Below are 18,450 nucleotides of genomic sequence, written 5' to 3'. Positions count from 1 at the left end.
ATCGCATATACATTCTTGTCACAATGTCACAATTTCTCAAATGTTCTTGACCATTTCTGAGAGCCATGTCAGTCTAAGCATAAATTCCAAAGCATACACACTGTATTGCGTTTCTGTAAGTATTGATGATGTGGCAGTTCTAGCTCTGCTATCACAGTTCTTACAAAATGCAGCATAGCATATTTGCACATTTTTTGCAGATCCTTGAAAACCACTTTAGTTTCATAGACCTATATCAACTGACCCACACAGTTTTAATAGTTTGTACTATATTTGTTAGTATATTTTGCATGATCATGTACTGGGTTACATCTATTCACATAATTGACGAATTATTCAAATGTAAAATGGACACCATTTTATACACATAATGGGAATAGATGATGATATGGCAAAAGTGTTAAAATAATAACTTGAACCAGATTTACAAAAGAAAACGAATCCCATTTGAAAGTAATGGGATTGTATTTACATTGATCAATCTTATGCTGTTTTTTTGCTCCACTTTTGCCCTAGCTGTGAAGTCTGGAGACAGATACCCCCTGAGTCAAAGTCACCCTCCTGCAACTCTGGGTCAAAATTGAAGCAAAAAAACTGCCTAACATTTACCAGAGCAATTTTTTTTTATCGTATCCTATGGGGGTTTTCCCTTTAATACATCGGGTGCATTATTTTTGCCTTAATTGTGCCCTGCGTTTTTGACACATATAATGTAAAATAATACCTGGAGAGAACAATTCCATTCCTTATTATAGAATGTAGCAATGGAGGCACCTGTACAACATGGTCCAGCTGTCACAGTGTCAATGGTTGCACTACCGATAGCTACAGATAGAGTTCAAGGATAGGAGAGAGCAGCGTGTTGATGTCCGTAAGCCAAGGTTCAAGGGTTGGAGAAAGCAGCGTTGTGAAGTCCGTAAGCCAAGGTTCAAGGGCAGGAGAAAGCAGAGTAGGCGAAACCAGAGCAGAGTTCAACCCAGGGGAATCCAAACAGAAGCAGGGACAGGAACCAGTGCTGAAACAAACAAGGGAGCTAGGCATAGACACTGCACACACAGGGGTCACAGGAAAGCTATGCAGAGCAATGAGCTAGAGGACAGATAGGGGTTATAAAGGAAGGAGAACCAATGGGGGAGAGAGAAGGAGCAGAGGGTTGAGTGCGAGGCTGCAGGGATAGGTTAGAAAGAGCAGGGGAGGAGACAGGGAAACCACTCAGAGATATGGCTTGTAAGCCATGGGGCGCGGAGCCAGGGTTTTGGGAAGGCAGATATCTGGAGCGTGTGTGCGCGCCCTCTGTAAGGGTCTGATGCGCGTGCGCGCCAGGGAGCGCGAGGGGCGCCGCGGGGGCGCTCGGCAGGGATGGAGAAGCAGAGGAGCAAGGTACTGTGGAGGTTGGAGGAATAGAGGCACGCAGAGAGCCGCGGGTGCCGCGGAGGGGAGCGAGTGGTTGGGGATGCGCACGCACCTTGCGGAGGATGCACGTGTGGTCTGAATGCGCGTCTGGATGAGCCGCAGAGGAACGGCTGCCAGGAAGGGAAGGGGAAGAGTGAGGAGGTAATGAAGAGAGGGGAGTGACGACAGTGGAAACAGGGGTGACGGGGACACATTGGGAAGTGCAAGTCCCCTGATCCATCACACATACACTGTGAAGAGACAAACAACAATTAGAATCAGTCCATGGACAATTTTTTGCTCCGAGAGATCCCAGTCATGCACTTAGACCTATATTAACGATTGTTTTTTGTAATGTCTAAACTTTACCTACATTTTTCCTGACATCCATACTCCTGTCTTCTATCCAGGTCCAATAGTCTTACACAGCCCTCCTCTATCTGCCAGCAGCATATCCAGTCCTATCTGATGATACACTACTACTGCCCTGATCTGTTTCTGTTCTGAATATGTACGCCTCTTCTGAATAGACATACGAGGAGAATATTTTGTCAAAAGCTATTGAAAAACATTTCTACCGGGATAATTTTTCTATATAAATAGTAGTAAGCACATTGGATCTTGACATAGCCTTCAATATTGATAGGTATTGGTATATAATTCACCCTTCCTGCAGCACTTAAAGGCATGTGTACTCAGACATAGCAAGATTTAATATTAATACTGAAGGTCACCCTATGTGCTAAGTCTAGCAACAAATGTCTTTCTTCTGCTATCCCCAGATGTCCTAAGACACATAGGTATATAACAATCTGGAAACCTTTAATTTTCTTAACCCTTTTGTTTAGTAATCAGATAAAGAAAAATAACAACACAAATAACCCATAATAGTAACCCAACCAGGATCCACTGATCTGTTTAGTAGTTTCCAATCAGAGTCCTGAGCCAGGTGTTAGTATCTGAAATGTTAAACATAGAAAACATGTAACAAATGTAAGGTTAATATACAACAATTCAGCAATAGTATGAAAATTTAAAGTTCTTAATATTTTGGTTCTTCAAAAACTTGTGTAAATGTCTTTGATGGGGGTAACCTTACTTTACAATGAGTCACATGAATCCATGCGGTGAGCTTCGCAACCTTGACAGCTTTATTTGTTGTAAGCAATACTTGGTACAGGCCCTTCCACCTGGGCTGCAATGCATGTTTTTGTTTAAACAATTTAACCATCACCCAGTCTCCAGACGTGAGTAGGTGCACTTTCAGGTTCTTTAATGTAGGCTATATAGCTTTGACCTGTGAGTGAAGAGACTGTAAATGTTTCATTAGGTGCATGCAATACTTAGAAATTGTTTCATCTGCTATCATATGATCCCTGACTAGCAACTGAGCTGAAGAAGCCATAATCATTGGCCGTCCCATCAATATCTCATGAGGGGACAGGCCATGCTTACATACTGTTGTGCTTCTGATGGACATAAGTGCAAAAAGCAGCTCCTCGGGCCATTTGAATCCAGTTTCCTCACAAATCTTGCCAATTTTTCCTTTTATGGTTCCATTTACTCGTTCTACAGCGCCTGCGCTCTGTGCATGGTGTGCGCAGTGTAAATAGTAAATAATTCCTAGACCCGTGGCTACCTGTTGTACCACGCCTGCAGTAAAATGGGTCCACCTATCTGAGAAAATATTATAAGGAAGACCGTAGCGAGGAATACATTCCTGTAATAATTTCTTGGCCAGTGTTTTAGCATCTGCATGCTGAGCGCGATAGGCCTCTACCCAATTTGAAAATGTACATATAACCACCAATACATATTGATAGGGCAGACTCCTGGGCATTTCAATGAAATCTGTGAAACAGAAAATAAAGCGCAGCAAATATACTGGTAAAATCAAGCTGCTGCCTAAACACCAGCGGTTTCCCTAAACCGCAATCCTAACAAAACAAAACCAAAAAGGTGTTCGTGGTGCAAAGTGACTTAAATCTTATACTATATTAGTGAAAGCACTGTATGTTTGCCTGCCTGTCTGGATGTCCGGTGTCCCTCTCATTGGTCCCTTGGCCCGCCCCCGCACACCTCTCATTGGCCTCACACACTCACACCACCCCCTTGGCCCGCCCCCCACACCTCTCATTGGCCTCACACACTCACACCACCCCCTTGGCCCGCCCCCCACACCTCTCATTGGCCTGAGGCGGAGTGACGGGCCAAAGGTCCAAAAAAATAAATAAAACACACACACACACACACACACACACACACACACCTCTCTCCCAGCTCCAAATCACCTCTCTAAATCACCTCTCCCCGCTCCAAATCACCTCTCCCCGCTCCCCAGCGGCATCACCTCTTCCCCCTCCCCAGCGGCATCACCTCTTCCCCCTCCCCAGCGGCATCACCTCTTCCCCCTCCCCAGCGGCATCACCTCTTCCCCCTCCCCAGCGGCATCACCTCTTCCCCCTCCCCAGCGGCATCACCTCTTCCCCCTCCCCAGCGGCATCACCTCTTCCCCCTCCCCAGCGGCATCACCTCTACCCCCTCCCCAGCGGCATCACCTCTTCCCCCTCCCCAGCGGCATCACCTCTCCCCCTCCCCGCTCCAAATCACCTTTCCCCCTCCCCAGCGGCATCACCTCTCCCCCCCCACCGCTCCAAATCACCTCTCCCCCTCACCGCTCCAAATCACCTCTCCCCGCTCCAAATCACCTCTCCCCGCTCCAAATCACCTCTCCCCGCTCCAAATCACCTCTCCCCCCTCCCCGCTCCAAATCACCTCGCTTCCCGCAGCTGCCACGCGGCGCGTAAGATGGCGGACCCCCTTCCTCCCTCGCGGCGCCGAGTCAGACGGTGGCGGCGCCCGGAAGTACAGGTAGGTGTCGCTCCCCACCTCCGGCGCCAAACGGAACTGAGAAAGGGCGCATCAACTGAGGTGTGTGTGTGTGTGTGTGTGTGTGTGTGTGTGTGTGTGTCACTGTCCACTGCCCCCCCCTCCTGTCCACTGCCCCCCCCTCCTGTCCACTGCCCCCCCTCCTATCCACTGCCCCCCCTCCTATCCACTGCCCCCCCCTCCTGTCCACTGCCCCCCCCTCCTGTCCACTGCCCCCCCCTCCTGTCCACTGCGTCCCCCCTCCTGTCCCCCCTCCTGTCCACTGCCCCCCCCCTCCTGTCCACTGCCCCCCCCTCCTGTCCACTGCCCCCCCCCTCCTGTCCACTGCCCCCCCCTCCTGTCCACTGCCCCCCCCCTCCTGTCCACTGCCCCCCCCCTCCTGTCCACTGCCCCCCCCCTCCTGTCCACTGCCCCCCCCCTCCTGTCCACTGCCCCCCCCCCTCCTGTCCACTGCCCCCCCCCCCTCCTGTCCACTGCCCCCCCCCCCTCCTGTCCACTGCCCCCCCCCCTCCTGTCCACTGCCCCCCCCCTCCTGTCCACTGCCCCCCCCCCTCCTGTCCACTGCCCCCCCCCTCCTGTCCACTGCAGGAAATGCAGGGGGAGGAATCCATGCCTTTGAGGCGCCCCCCCCCCTCCCTTTGACGCCCCCCCCTCCCTTTGACGCCCCCCCCCTCCCTTTGACGCCCCCCCCCTCCCTTTGACGCCCCCCCCCTCCCTTTGACGCCCCCCCCCTCCCTTTGACGCCCCCCCCTCCCTTTGACGCCCCCCCCTCCCTTTGATGCCCCCCCCCCTCCCTTTGACGCCCCCCCCCTCCCTTTGACGCCCCCCCCTCCCTTTGACGCCCCCCCCCCTCCCTTTGACGCCCCCCCCCTCCCTTTGACGCCCCCCCCTCCCTTTGACGCCCCCCCCCTCCCTTTGACGCCCCCCCTGCCTTTGACGCCCCCCTGCCTTTGACGCCCCGCGCGCACACACTGACTGACGCGCACACAAAGCCTGGCTGACGCACGCACACACTGACTGAGGCACACACTGACTGTGTGTGCGTCAGTCAGTCTGTGTGTGTTTGTGTTTCTGCCTCAGACTCACTGACGCGCGAGCAAACACACAGTGACTGACGCACACACGCTACATGAAGCTGTAAAGGAGGGAGGGAGGGGGGGGACTGGATTGATGTGAATGGGGGACAAACAGAGAGAGGGGGGAGGAGAGAGAGGAACGGGAACATTACATCCCGGGCAACGCCGGGTCTCTCAGCTAGTATTGTATATTTTAAGTCGCTTTGCGCCACGAACACCTTTTTGGTTTTATTTCAATGAAATCTATCTGAAGATTTATAAATGGACCCCAGGGACAAGGTGGGTGATTATTCCCTGTGATTTCTACTGGTCCATTGATGTTAAAAGCTTGGCAAGTGGGGCATTGTGCACAATGTTTTTCTGCAGCTTCAGTTACACCTGGGGTCCACCAATCTTAGTTAATGATGCCCACAATCCCCTCCTTGTTCACATGCGATATTCTATGAGCTATGCGAACAATATGGGACGTCAAGGAAGAGGGCAGAGCCTACTTTTATTAGGTCCCCACGGTGGGGATGTGCAGCCTGTCTAATGCCCACCTCGTGTATCTGACAAATTGGGCATATTTTACAATATTGCTGTAACATTTTATAATTTCAACAATAATTCCCCATTTTGCTAGAGCGAGACATATCATAAATCGCTCAAGCAAGGTGGGGTAAAAGAATCTCTGATGCCACCAGGCGGCCGTCCGGGGAGCGCCAGAGTCCATCAGGGTGTAATAGGCACCCTCCCAGTCTCTATGATTCTAATTTACACCATGGAGCACGGAGTTACTGCTGTGGTTGATACCTTAGCAAGATAGAAAAAATAGGCTAAAGCGCTCCAATGCTGGTATAATAGAATAAAGCAAGCCAAACCACTAATCCAAGGTATAGAAAATGAGTAATGATATTAGTACTTAATATCAAATAGTATGGGTACTATCCTCCTGAAGACAGGTGGTAGATGGTACATGCCCACCCACCATCAGTCTCATTGGCAGGTTCCCCTGAACATAAACAATACTCACAGATCCTAGGAGTGGTAGGCAGGCTGTGCAGCTTCCAATATGTAGTTAACAGGAGTAAATGGAGGGCAAAGCGCACAAGCAAAAACGGAGCAGGAAGGATCCAGAATCAAAAATAAATTAAAAGGGCACTTTAATGTGACAAAAGACCCATCCAACGCGTTTCGAACATCACAGCGTTCTTTTCCACATTAAAGTGCCCTTTTAATTTATTTTTGATTCTGGGTCTTTCCTGCTCCGTTTTTGCTTGTGCGCTTTGCCCTCCATTTACTCCTGTGGTTGATACCTGCCTGGTGTACTTGGATCATTAAGATTCCTATTTTTATTGTAAATCTTTGTGCTTATTTTTATGTCCCTACTAGCTGAGAGACCCGGCGTTGCCCGGGATGTAATGTTCCCGTTCCTCTCTCTCCTCCCCCCTCTCTCTGTTTGTCCCCCATTCACATCAATCCAGTCCCCCCCCCTCCCTCCCTCCTTTACAGCTTCATGTAGCGTGTGTGCGTCAGTCACTGTGTGTTTGCTCGCGCGGTCAGTGAGTCTGAGGCAGAAACACAAACACACACAGACTGACTGACGCACACACAGTCAGTGTGTGCCTCAGTCAGTGTGTGCGTGCGTCAGTCAGGCTTTGTGTGCGCGTCAGTCAGTGTGTGCGCGCGGGGCGTCAAAGGCAGGGGGGGGCGTCAAAGGCAGGGGGGGCGTCAAAGGGAGGGGGGGGGCGTCAAAGGGAGGGGGGGGGCGTCAAAGGGAGGGGGGGGCGTCAAAGGGGGGCGTCAAAGGGAGGGGGGGGGGGGCGTCAAAGGGAGGGGGGGGGCGTCAAAGGGAGGGGGGGGGCGTCAAAGGGAGGGGGGGGGCGTCAAAGGGAGGGGGGGGGCGTCAAAGGGAGGGGGGGGGCGTCAAAGGGAGGGGGGGGGGCGTCAAAGGGAGGGGGGGGGGCGCCTCAAAGGCATGGATTCCTCCCCCTGCATTTCCTGCAGTGGACAGGAGGGGGGGGGCAGTGGACAGGAGGGGGGGGGGGCAGTGGACAGGAGGGGGGGGGCAGTGGACAGGAGGGGGGGGGCAGTGGACAGGAGGGGGGGGGCAGTGGACAGGAGGGGGGGGGCAGTGGACAGGAGGGGGGGGGGCAGTGGACAGGAGGGGGGGGGCAGTGGACAGGAGGGGGGGGGGCAGTGGACAGGAGGGGGGGGCAGTGGACAGGAGGGGGGGGGGCAGTGGACAGGAGGGGGGGGCAGTGGACAGGAGGGGGGGGGCAGTGGACAGGAGGGGGGGGGGCAGTGGACAGGAGGGGGGGGCAGTGGACAGGAGGGGGGGGGCAGTGGACAGGAGGGGGGACAGGAGGGGGGACGCAGTGGACAGGAGGGGGGACGCAGTGGACAGGAGGGGGGGGCAGTGGACAGGAGGGGGGGGCAGTGGATAGGAGGGGGGGCAGTGGATAGGAGGGGGGGCAGTGGACAGGAGGGGGGGGCAGTGGACAGGAGGGGGGGGCAGTGGACAGTGACACACACACACACACACACACACACACACACACACACCTCAGTTGATGCGCCCTTTCCTCAGTTCCGTTTGGCGCCGGAGGTGGGGGAGCGACACCTACCTGTACTTCCGGGCGCCGCCACCGTCTGACTCGGCGCCGCGAGGGGGAGGAAGGGTGTCCGCCATCTTACGCGCCGCGTGGCAGCTGCGGGAAGCGAGGTGATTTGGAGCGGGGAGGGGGGAGAGGTGATTTGGAGCGGGGAGAGGTGATTTGGAGCGGGGAGAGGTGATTTGGAGCGGTGAGGGGGAGAGGTGATTTGGAGCGGTGAGGGGGGAGAGGTGATGCCGCTGGGGAGGGGGAAAGGTGATTTGGAGCGGGGAGGGGGAGAGGTGATGCCGCTGGGGAGGGGGAAGAGGTGATGCCGCTGGGGAGGGGGAAGAGGTGATGCCGCTGGGGAGGGGGAAGAGGTGATGCCGCTGGGGAGGGGGAAGAGGTGATGCCGCTGGGGAGGGGGAAGAGGTGATGCCGCTGGGGAGCGGGGAGAGGTGATTTGGAGCGGGGAGAGGTGATTTAGAGAGGTGATTTGGAGCTGGGAGAGAGGTGTGTGTGTGTGTGTGTGTGTGTGTGTGTTTTATTTATTTTTTTGGACCTTTGGCCCGTCACTCCGCCTCAGGCCAATGAGAGGTGTGGGGGGCGGGCCAAGGGGGTGGTGTGAGTGTGTGAGGCCAATGAGAGGTGTGGGGGGCGGGCCAAGGGGGTGGTGTGAGTGTGTGAGGCCAATGAGAGGTGTGCGGGGGCGGGCGGGCCAAGGGACCAATGAGAGGGACACCGGACATCCAGACAGGCAGGCAAACATACAGTGCTTTCACTAATATAGTATAAGATAAAAACTTTATGCTTTAAGAACATTTATTGATTCCTTTTCTCTCTCTTTTTTGCGCCCCCATCTGTTTGTTTGTTACACAATGGAGCAGAATTTTAAATTTGGGCTACATCACTAAAATCAGTGACTGGGTGGTAAATATAAACATTTTAGTATCCTGAGGTAGCTGCGAATATAAAATTTTATAGTACCAAAAAACATAAATAGAAACAGTGTAAACAGTAGCTGTTTCACCTGTAGCGAGTACTCAAAGGGCCTCATGCAGTAAGCAGCGATAAGCCACTTATCGCTTCCTTATGCCAAAAAAGGTTACAGCGATTCAGTAAGCCCTGATAACTCGGCGATAAAAGAAAATGTTGCAATTTTTTGGGGCCGTAAAAAAATTAATTGCCAAACGTGCGGCGATAAGCCACTTTTCGCCAGCTTTTCAAACTCGTGCTATTCTAGTATCCCCGATTATCTTATCGATGGTAATCGCCGCTTTAGAATTGAGATTTTCACTCAAAATCATCCCGCCAGGAAAAGTTGGCAAGAAGGTGGTGAGAAGCTGTCGATAAGCGGCGAGATGGGACTTAGAAAAAAAAAGATTTTCTGTTAACATATTTTAAGCAGGGAGTCTATGCAGCTGAGACATATTACTTTGTGTTTGTGATTCCGTGGTCTTGAAAAGTACCAGTTGTAATACTGTGAATATAACCGTTTACCTTATTTACCTTATAGTGTCACCGCATACAATATCAAACATGTTTTTAAAGAATAATAAATAATTTATGTGCTATGACAAAAGTGTTTGTAATAACACAAATAAGCATGCCATACATTTTGTATGTAATTTTTCAATGTTTATAATGTCTAAAGCATTATCAAACTTACATCCCCTTTCTCTTCTGATTGGTTTGGCCTCTTCATCCCGGCCTCTCTCCTGCAGGGTACCAATTGTATCTAGTAACTGCCCAGTTATATTATCTACATGGACTAAATTTCCCACAATGCTTTGCAGTAAAATATTTTTAGAACCCAACTAGTCGAACGAGTACAGAAGAATTTATACATCTGCAACGTTTCTAATCACTTGTCAGTTTGCAGATATTATTTATGCACATATGTAATGATATAAAATCTATTTCATTTTGTCAAAACGTCACTTTGACCAGCAGCTTTAACATGTAATTTTAATTTTTGTGACAGTGTTGACATATGTTCTCACAGGTTACATTCATTTAAACCTTTAACCAACATATCTAACATATTCAATACATGTTAGATTCTGTCATCAATCTACAATGATTTTACTACTGTGGTGAATAGCCATATTTTGGTTGGCTTTCCAAGAATAATTCATATGTAATAGAATTCATTTTTTAAAAAGTATTTGTGTGTGTGTGTGTGTGTGTGTGTGTGTGTGTGTGTGTGTGTGTGTGTGTGTGTGTGTGTGTGTGTGTGTGTGTGTGTGTGTGTGTGTGTGTGTGTGTGTGTGTGTATTTAAAACTATTAGAAAATACTTGTAGCATTTAAAAAAAAAAAGTTTGAAATACATTTTCAATGTTTCTAATGTAGGAAGCATTTCGAAAGTGACAGCCCCATTCCCCTTCTGATAGGCTCTGGCTCTTGAGCCCTGCCCTCTCTCTAGCAGTGTACCAATTGTATCTTGTAACTGCACAGTCAATCATATTCCAGGACTACATTTCCCACAATGCTGTGCAAGAACTACATGTACTGTAATAACCTTGAGCAAGCGATCGATTACAGGAGAACGGATCGATCTGCAGCTTAGCTAATCACTTGTCTTTGTGCAGTTTGTATTGATGCACATATTGAAGGTGAAAATAAAAAATTTGTTTAAAAAAAACCCAGCTTTACACGTCAACATGCTTCAATGATTTAGTACCAATTATCCTTAACCACAAATTGCTACAACTATTGCTGACTTTTGCGTACGTGACAATTAGCGGCATTATAAACATCTGTTTTTCTTTGGCTAACTAAGGTATATGAATAGTTACGTCACATCTTAAAAATATATCAGGTTAGAATGATTTGGGATTGCTAATGAACACATATTCATTGTTTAGAAACACACATGGAGGCTATTACTTTTATTTTTTTTTGATTAACACCTTTCATTTATTGAAGTCACGTGCCATAATGACATAGCTACTTAAAGGAAGCCAATTGAACACTTACTTCGTAGATGAGATGGCAGATGTAGAGATGGAGATGGAGATAGAGTTGAGACACATTATGATGAGAAGGAGAAGACTGACTTTGGAGGAGAGACAGAGGAGAGGAGAGGGACAGGATAGGAGAGAAGAAGAGAGGGACAGGATAGGAGAGGAGAGGAGAGAGGTGTTGCCCCGTGAACGCACACTTTTGGAGGGGCTTACTGAGGATGAAATTATTAGCAGATATCGCTTGAGTTCAGCAGCAATCTTAGCTCTTTATGCAGAGTTAAGAAAAGATTTAGATTTTGTAACAGGCAGCAGTCGTGCAGTCCCTGGCCTTGTTAAAATGTTTTGCTCATTACATTTTCTTGCTTTTCAGACAACTGTGGGCAAAATAGGTGGGGTATCGCATTCTCAGGGGCCTTTAGCCAGTTTCTATGTGCACTGACTAGGCGCGCTAGGAATTATATTCATTTTCCTAGAGAGCAGCCAGAGTGCCTGGAACTCAGGAATGGCTTTTATACCTACCATGCGTGATGGGTGCAATCGATTTGCACCCATGTTGCCTTGATCCCACCTAGTCTGCATGAGCATGCATACCGTAACCAAAAACACTTTCACTTCATCAATGTGCAGGGGGTATGTGATGCCAATATGAAGATTCTTAATGCAGTAGCCAGATTCTCGGGTTCCAGCCACAATTCCTCTATTCTGTGAAACTCATCAGTCTTCCATGCATTTGAAATGGGTCATTTTCGACATGGTTGGTTGGTGGGTGAGTACAATTAAGGGGTTAATTCACGTATGTTTTATGTGTATGTATTTGAGATTCAAAAGTCATATTATTATGACATATAGTGTTTCACATTCTCACATCTATATTAATAAATACTTGAACCTACATGTTATAATCTGAAAAACATTGTTTATAATTCGAATGTCCATGTGAATTGATTGTATCACATATATAGAGACACAAACACACATTTTACAAACAATGCAGCAGTTATATCAAATATACTGTATGCATAAACATTTTTAGAGACAACATGGATAACATTACATAATGCCAATTATGATTGACTACACTAGTGATGTGTAATTGAATAGAATACAATTATCTACTAATGTCTGAAAGACACATATCTGCATGTTTTGTTGAACCTCTCATATATGAATAAACACCTCACATCTGATAAAAAATTTATTTTTAATCTATGTAATGTTTTTTCTCGAAATACTATATATATTTTTTACATTAGTACATTGTATAATGTGTAAATATTAATTTTTAATGCTGTATTATATGTGATTCAGGATATGGGTTCCGCCCGTGGCTCTTAACCCCACTGGCTAACCCTCAAACCCCTGCAGATGAGCGATATAATGCGGCACACATATCCACTCAATCGGTTATAGAGAGGACATTTGGACTGTTGAAATGTTGTTTCAGATGTCTTGATAGATCTGGCGGTGCACTACAGTACAAGCCTGAAAAGGTGTCTGACATAGTGATTTGTTGCTGCATTCTGCACAATATTGCACTGCGTCAGAATCTTCCAGGCAACATACAGGAGGGTCTTGAGGAGGACCTTCCGTTCCATGCTGCAGGGGATCAGGAGCAGACAGCCAGTGGGGTGGAGACACATCGGAATGTGATCGCCACCTATTTCTCTGGTAAGCAACAATGTATCTGTTAATAAAAAAATATACTGTCCTTCGTGTTTATTATAATTAAACGTGAACATTTTTTATCATCATAGGATAGGGACGGCTGTCCACATCTTCTAAGTACAAGCTCTGCTGTGTGTACAAGCACATCTGGCTATGGTATGTTAAACTTAAACACCTTTGTTATTAAGTGTGGTGAAAATTTGTATTGTGTGCATGAGGGGACAATATTGTGCATGTACAAATATAATATTAAAGATTGTTTGGTGTGTATGCGTGAATTTCATGTGATCTGTATGTCAGATGAATAATATTTAACACTTCATATGTGAATTCATTTTACAAAAGAGAGGGACATAAATGTATAGCATCGTATATAGATTTGATAACATGATTTTTAACTCTCTGAATAAAAACAAATTTATTTTATATGTACCTCTAAATAATATACAGAATAAAGAACTGTAAATTAATCTCAATGATCATAATAAAGTATGTTCTCAATAAGAAATACCGGTATTCTTGTTGACAAAAAAAGAACATGCAAGTCCGTATTTCTGATATGCTGATGAACACGAACATAGACCATTACAGGTATTGTATGACAAGTATAATGTATTTACATTTCTTACGTAAAATACAGTTGCGTTGCTACAGTCGTTAGTCTTGTGTGTCCGTGCTCTTGGGGTTGGGGGGGGGGGGGGTTGTCCACTGTCTCGCATTGTTATCACAGACATTAGATTACGCGTCTGCATGAGCAGCTTTCAATGTAAAATCATGCACATGCGCGAAGGGAATTATCTGAACGCACATGCGCTACAGCACACAACACAATTGATTCACCATGTCACTTGCATTGCACAATATAACAATTATTGTACATTGATTTTATATGCTTATTATTAACTAATATAAAACATAAATGTTGAACAATATTCTCTTTCAGGATGTTTGACATCATGTTAATATCTTCGTTGTAGCCAAGATTTTGCAGTGTTAAAAGAGTGAGTATGAAAAGTTCTAAGTTAATTTTTTAAGACAAACCCTAATTCTATTTTGTAGTTCGTGTGTAATTACTCATAATTACATGTGAAAAATAGGAATAATATTATTGTTTAGAATGTTACCTAATAACATGGAATAGAGGAATTGTGTTGAAACAAAATAATGGTGCATATGAGTACATTGTAAACAATAACATATATATAATTGTGTATGTATACATTTAAACTTTATTATACAATGTCTTAAGCATGACAATGTAACAAACATTTTATTTCAGAGCATCCGCGTTTGACATTTTATGTTGTTGACATGAGATGTGTGTAAATTACTTTATATAATGTATTTTCATTTGGCTAATTTTACATATGACGGGTGTTTTTTTGTTCAAAACATTTTAACATAGTAATCATCCTTCCATAAATATATAAATATTATTTATGGTATGGATATATTACGAAATAAAAGCAAAATTTCTCTCAACACCTAGTACTGTTTTTATTCAAAATATTACATATAATTGGTATATTTTATGTCACCAAATGTATTATTAATACAACATTTTTGAAATATAGCTACTGAAAAATGTGTTCACATTACACTTGATATACATACTCAGTGGATTAATAAGATATGTATGTGTAATTTTAGCAAAATATTATGTCACACTCAACTACATATTAGCATAGCTATGTATGAATATATATGTAACTATCAGTACTTGTACATTTTTTTTATATTATGTAATGTTGATTAAAAATTGAAGCAATAGCAGAAATAAGCATCAATGTCTAAATCATCTCTTCAGTGTTTACAAGCATCTTAAATAATTTGTTTGAAGTTTTCTTTTAGACACGTCAAGTCATATGTTGGGACAGTCGATGTCAAAAGTAGATATCTGAAAGATAAATAACATATTCATAAAATGTTGTACAAAAAAATTATGCTTATTTAAGCAGGTGTGCGCTGAAATTTTATGCATCTATTATTTTAGAGTTAACGCTGAAGGTAGACATATGCTTAGATAACCTTGCAATGTCAACAATTGAACATTCTAATATGTGTTAAAAAACTGTGCTCGTCTTTATCTGACTCTTAGCGTCTTTCACTGCGGCCATCATTAAGTCTGCGCGTAAGCTCTCTTGCACGTGCCCGTGAGCTGGGCGTGTTAATGCAGCTTCTCATAGTGGCGAGTCAGCATCGTCACATGACCACCTAGCCATGTCACATGAGGATAAATCGATGTTATTACATGCTGTATAGTAAGCAATCGATTTTAGGTGAACGGATCGATATATAATGTAGCTAATCACTTGTCATTGTGCAGATTGTATTGATGCACATATATAATGTAATATATAACGTTTTATTTTGCACGCTGAATATTACAATGCAGATTTACACATATATATGTTCTAATTGTTGCGATGCTATACTTTATTGTGTGTGTGTAGTTTAGCGCATGTGTGATGGATATTATGCAGATGAGGCTCTCATATGAAATAATATAGTACTTCTGAAGAATGTAATTAAAGCCATATTACAGGATATTTACCTTTTATTGTAGAAGTCAACAAGGTCCTTGCTGGTATCCATTGTTCCAGGCAGGCAGATCCGTTTCGTCCATGGTTGAGTCAATCATGGGATCCTGATGCATATACATCTCGTTGCCAGTGTTGTTTTGTTCGGGTGCATACAGTAGTTTTCTGCCCAGTACACGGGCTGAGCCAGGTACGCATCTTGGCTAATGTTATCCATGCACACTGGTATTGGACAGGGAAGTTTTGCACGTTCCCATAGTAGTTTGCTCCGTATTGCAAATTATATTGTGTGAGGCACTGTTCTGGAGTATTACGAGACATGACTGTGAATGTCGATTCTTACGTAGATAACTGTAGAAATAACTATTTCTCAACAGATATGTGCCATGAACGAACATAAGCTAACACGATTGGAGTACTTCCCAGCAACTGTACTTCTGTCCAGGACGTGGTATCATTCGAATAAAGCATTCATGAATGAATAAATTGGGTCTAACGGAATTTTTCCAATTCTTTGGGTGAGTCGCTTCTTTGTAGTATGAGTATTTCTCCATGATATATTCATAAATCTCACGAACTGGAGCTATCTTATCGTCCTGATATTTTATTGCTTGAAATATCATAAATGTATATGTTTCAAAGGGGCGTCTCATCATTGAAGATGCCCCTGCCATGTCTAATACCATGAAGATCTTGGTTGAAAAGGAATCCCTGAAAGCATGTGGCATTAGCAAAAATATTGCAACTTTTAATCAATGTGATGTAATTCTGAAGTCAAAATACAAAAGAGAATGTGTACGGATTTTAGGCTCCCACATGCAGGTGCATGAACTAACTGGATGAGAATATTGTTGACCATTTAAAAATGTATTCATTGCGACACCTTGAGGATCTGAAAAAAGTTTTATAATTATTATGCCACACCACAAAGTTATTTTTTTTATTTCATAGTCCCTATTGTAGTGTGTGAATGAAGCGCTGTGTGTATGTGTGTGTATGTGTGTGTATACTGTGTATATATATATATATGTATGTGTATGTATATATATATATATATATATATATATATATATATATATATCAGTGTTCGACAATTAATTATAACTACATGCCCGTGGCGAGTGGATTTAGGCCGCTGGCGAGCCGTTGCTGCGGCCCTATGAATTCCCCTGCTCGTGCCAATTTTTTTTTTCTTAAATAAATAAATAATCCCCCTCCTTTATTGGGTTAACGCGGGGAAGAGGGCCGGCAGGCAGCCCTTGGGTTAGCCCCTTCCCCCGATCTCCTCCCCCTCCTGATCTCCTCCCCCTCCTGCCCCTGATCTCCTCCCCCCCGCCCCCATCCCCGCTTGCTTCCCTGGGCTGTCCGCCAGCTGGGATGCGGGAGATGGGGGGGGGGGTTTCGCGGTCGCGGCTGTGCACTTGGGTGGGGGTGGGGGTGGTGGTTCCCGCTCCCATGCTCTGCCCGCTCCCATGCTCTGCCCGCTCCCATGCTCGCTCCCATGCTCTGCCCGCTCCCATGCTTTGCCCGCTCCCATGTTTGCCCTCTCTGCCCGCTCCCATGTTTGCCCGCTCCCATGCTCTGCTTGCTCCCATGTTTGCCCGCTCTGCCCACTCCCATGCTCTACCCGCTCCCATGTTTGCCCGCTCCCATGTTTGCCCACTCTGCCCGCTCCCATGTTTGCCCTCTCTGCCCGCTCCCATGTTTGCCCTCTCTGCCCACTCCCATGTTTGCCCGCTCCCGTGCTCGCTCCCATGTTTGCCCGCTCTGCCCGCTCCCATGCTCTACCCGCTCCCATGTTTGCCCGCTCCCATGTTTGCCCGCTCTGCCCGCTCCCAATTTTTTTTATTTATATATACTGTATGTGTATATTTATGTATGGATATATAGCGAAGGTCAGCAGCCGGCAGCGGAGGGAGAGAAGGACGGCATCCTGCAGCGAAGCTCGGCAGAGGACAGCAGCCGGCGGCGGAGGGAGAGAAGGACGGCATCCTGCAGCGAAGCTCGGCAGAGGACAGCAGCCGGCGGCGGAGGGAGAGAAGGACGGCATCCTGCAGCGTAGCTCAGCAGCGGCAGAGGACAGCAGTGGTGGCGGAGGGAGAAGAGGACCATGTGAATGGGACAGGAGGGCGGTAGGGAGGAGTTACGCTGTAGCAGCGGCAGACACTGGAAGTCAGAGAATACTTTTGTCAGACCGCTTGTGTGTGTGTGTGTGTGTGTGTGTGTGTGCACACACACACCTCTATCTAGACAAATCACCCAAAAATCTACTCGCCCCAGTCCCACCTTTTAAAAAAAGAAATGGAATAAATTCCTAGTAAGAACTAATAATATTTGTTTTTGACATAACCGTTTATTTATTGTATTACATTTATACTTTTCTACAACTACAAGTCCTTGTTACTGTACATAGTTTCTTACTAATCTAGTAAAAAAAGCCAGATATAAATGAGTGAGGGTGGGTGATGGTGAGGGTGGGTGACGGAGAGGGTGGGTCGGTGAGGGAGAGGGTGGGTGACTGGGTGGGTCGGTGAGGGAGAGGGTGAGTGTCTGGGTGGGCGGGAGAGGGTGGGTGACTGGGTGGGCGGGAGAGGGTGAGTGGGTGGGCGGGAGAGAGAGTGGGTGGGTGGGCGGGAGAGGTTGAGTGGGTGGGTATGCGGGAGAGGGTGAGTGGGTTTTGGGTGGGCGGTCGAGGGTGAGTGGGTGGGTGGGCGGGAGAGGGGGAGTGGGTGGGTGAGTGGGTGGGCGGGAGAGGGTGAGTGGGTGGGAGAGGGTGAGTGGGTGAGTGGGTGGGAGGGTGAGTGGGCGGGTGGGTGAGTGGGTGGTTCTCCGTGCGGGCAGGGAGGCAGGCACAGGGATCGGAGCAGAAGTGAAACACATCTCCCGCTCCCCCCTCCCTTCCCCACCCTCCACGGGGGCAGCCCAACCCCCCTGCATCTCCCGCGCGGGCAGGGAGGCAGGCACAGGGATCGGAGCAGAAGGGAGACACATCTCCCGCTCCCCCCTCCCTTCCCCACCCCCACGGGGGCAGCGCAACCCCCCTGTATCTCCCGCGTGGGCAGGGAGGCAGGCACAGGGATCGGAGCAGAAGGGAGACACATCTCCCGCTCCCCCCTCCCTTCCCCACAAGGCAGTGCAACCCCCCTGTATCTCCCGCGTGGGCAGGGAGGCAGGCACAGGGATCGGAGCAGAAGTGAAACACATCTCCCGCTTCCCCCTCCCCACTGGCGGCACAAGCCCCCTCCATCTCGCGCAGGCTGAGAGCCACAGGGATCGGGGCAGAAGGGGGCACCACACAGCGGCAGATCGGGAGCGAGCACACGTCACTGGGAGACTCATGAATATTCA

General features: G+C 47.2%; 1 protein-coding gene across 5 annotated transcripts in view; it reads left to right on the top strand.

The window, feature by feature from the left end:
* CTPS2 (CTP synthase 2) overlaps positions 1–18,450 on the top strand; it is a 199,076-nt gene that overhangs the window by 84,206 nt on the left and 96,420 nt on the right. The window contains exon 15 of one of the 5 annotated variants that reach the window (XM_075594133.1): positions 15,480–15,620. The exons of the other annotated variants lie outside the window; for them this stretch is intronic. Within the exon in view, the coding sequence (XP_075450248.1) occupies positions 15,480–15,587 (108 nt within the window). The 3' untranslated portion in view covers positions 15,588–15,620. The remainder of the gene's footprint in view (positions 1–15,479; positions 15,621–18,450) is intronic. 5 annotated transcript variants of the gene reach the window in all.

Source organism: Ascaphus truei, chromosome 3 (genome assembly GCF_040206685.1).
Source record: "Ascaphus truei isolate aAscTru1 chromosome 3, aAscTru1.hap1, whole genome shotgun sequence".
Lineage (NCBI taxonomy): Eukaryota > Metazoa > Chordata > Amphibia > Anura > Ascaphidae > Ascaphus > Ascaphus truei.
This window is presented reverse-complemented; position numbering and strand designations above follow the sequence as displayed.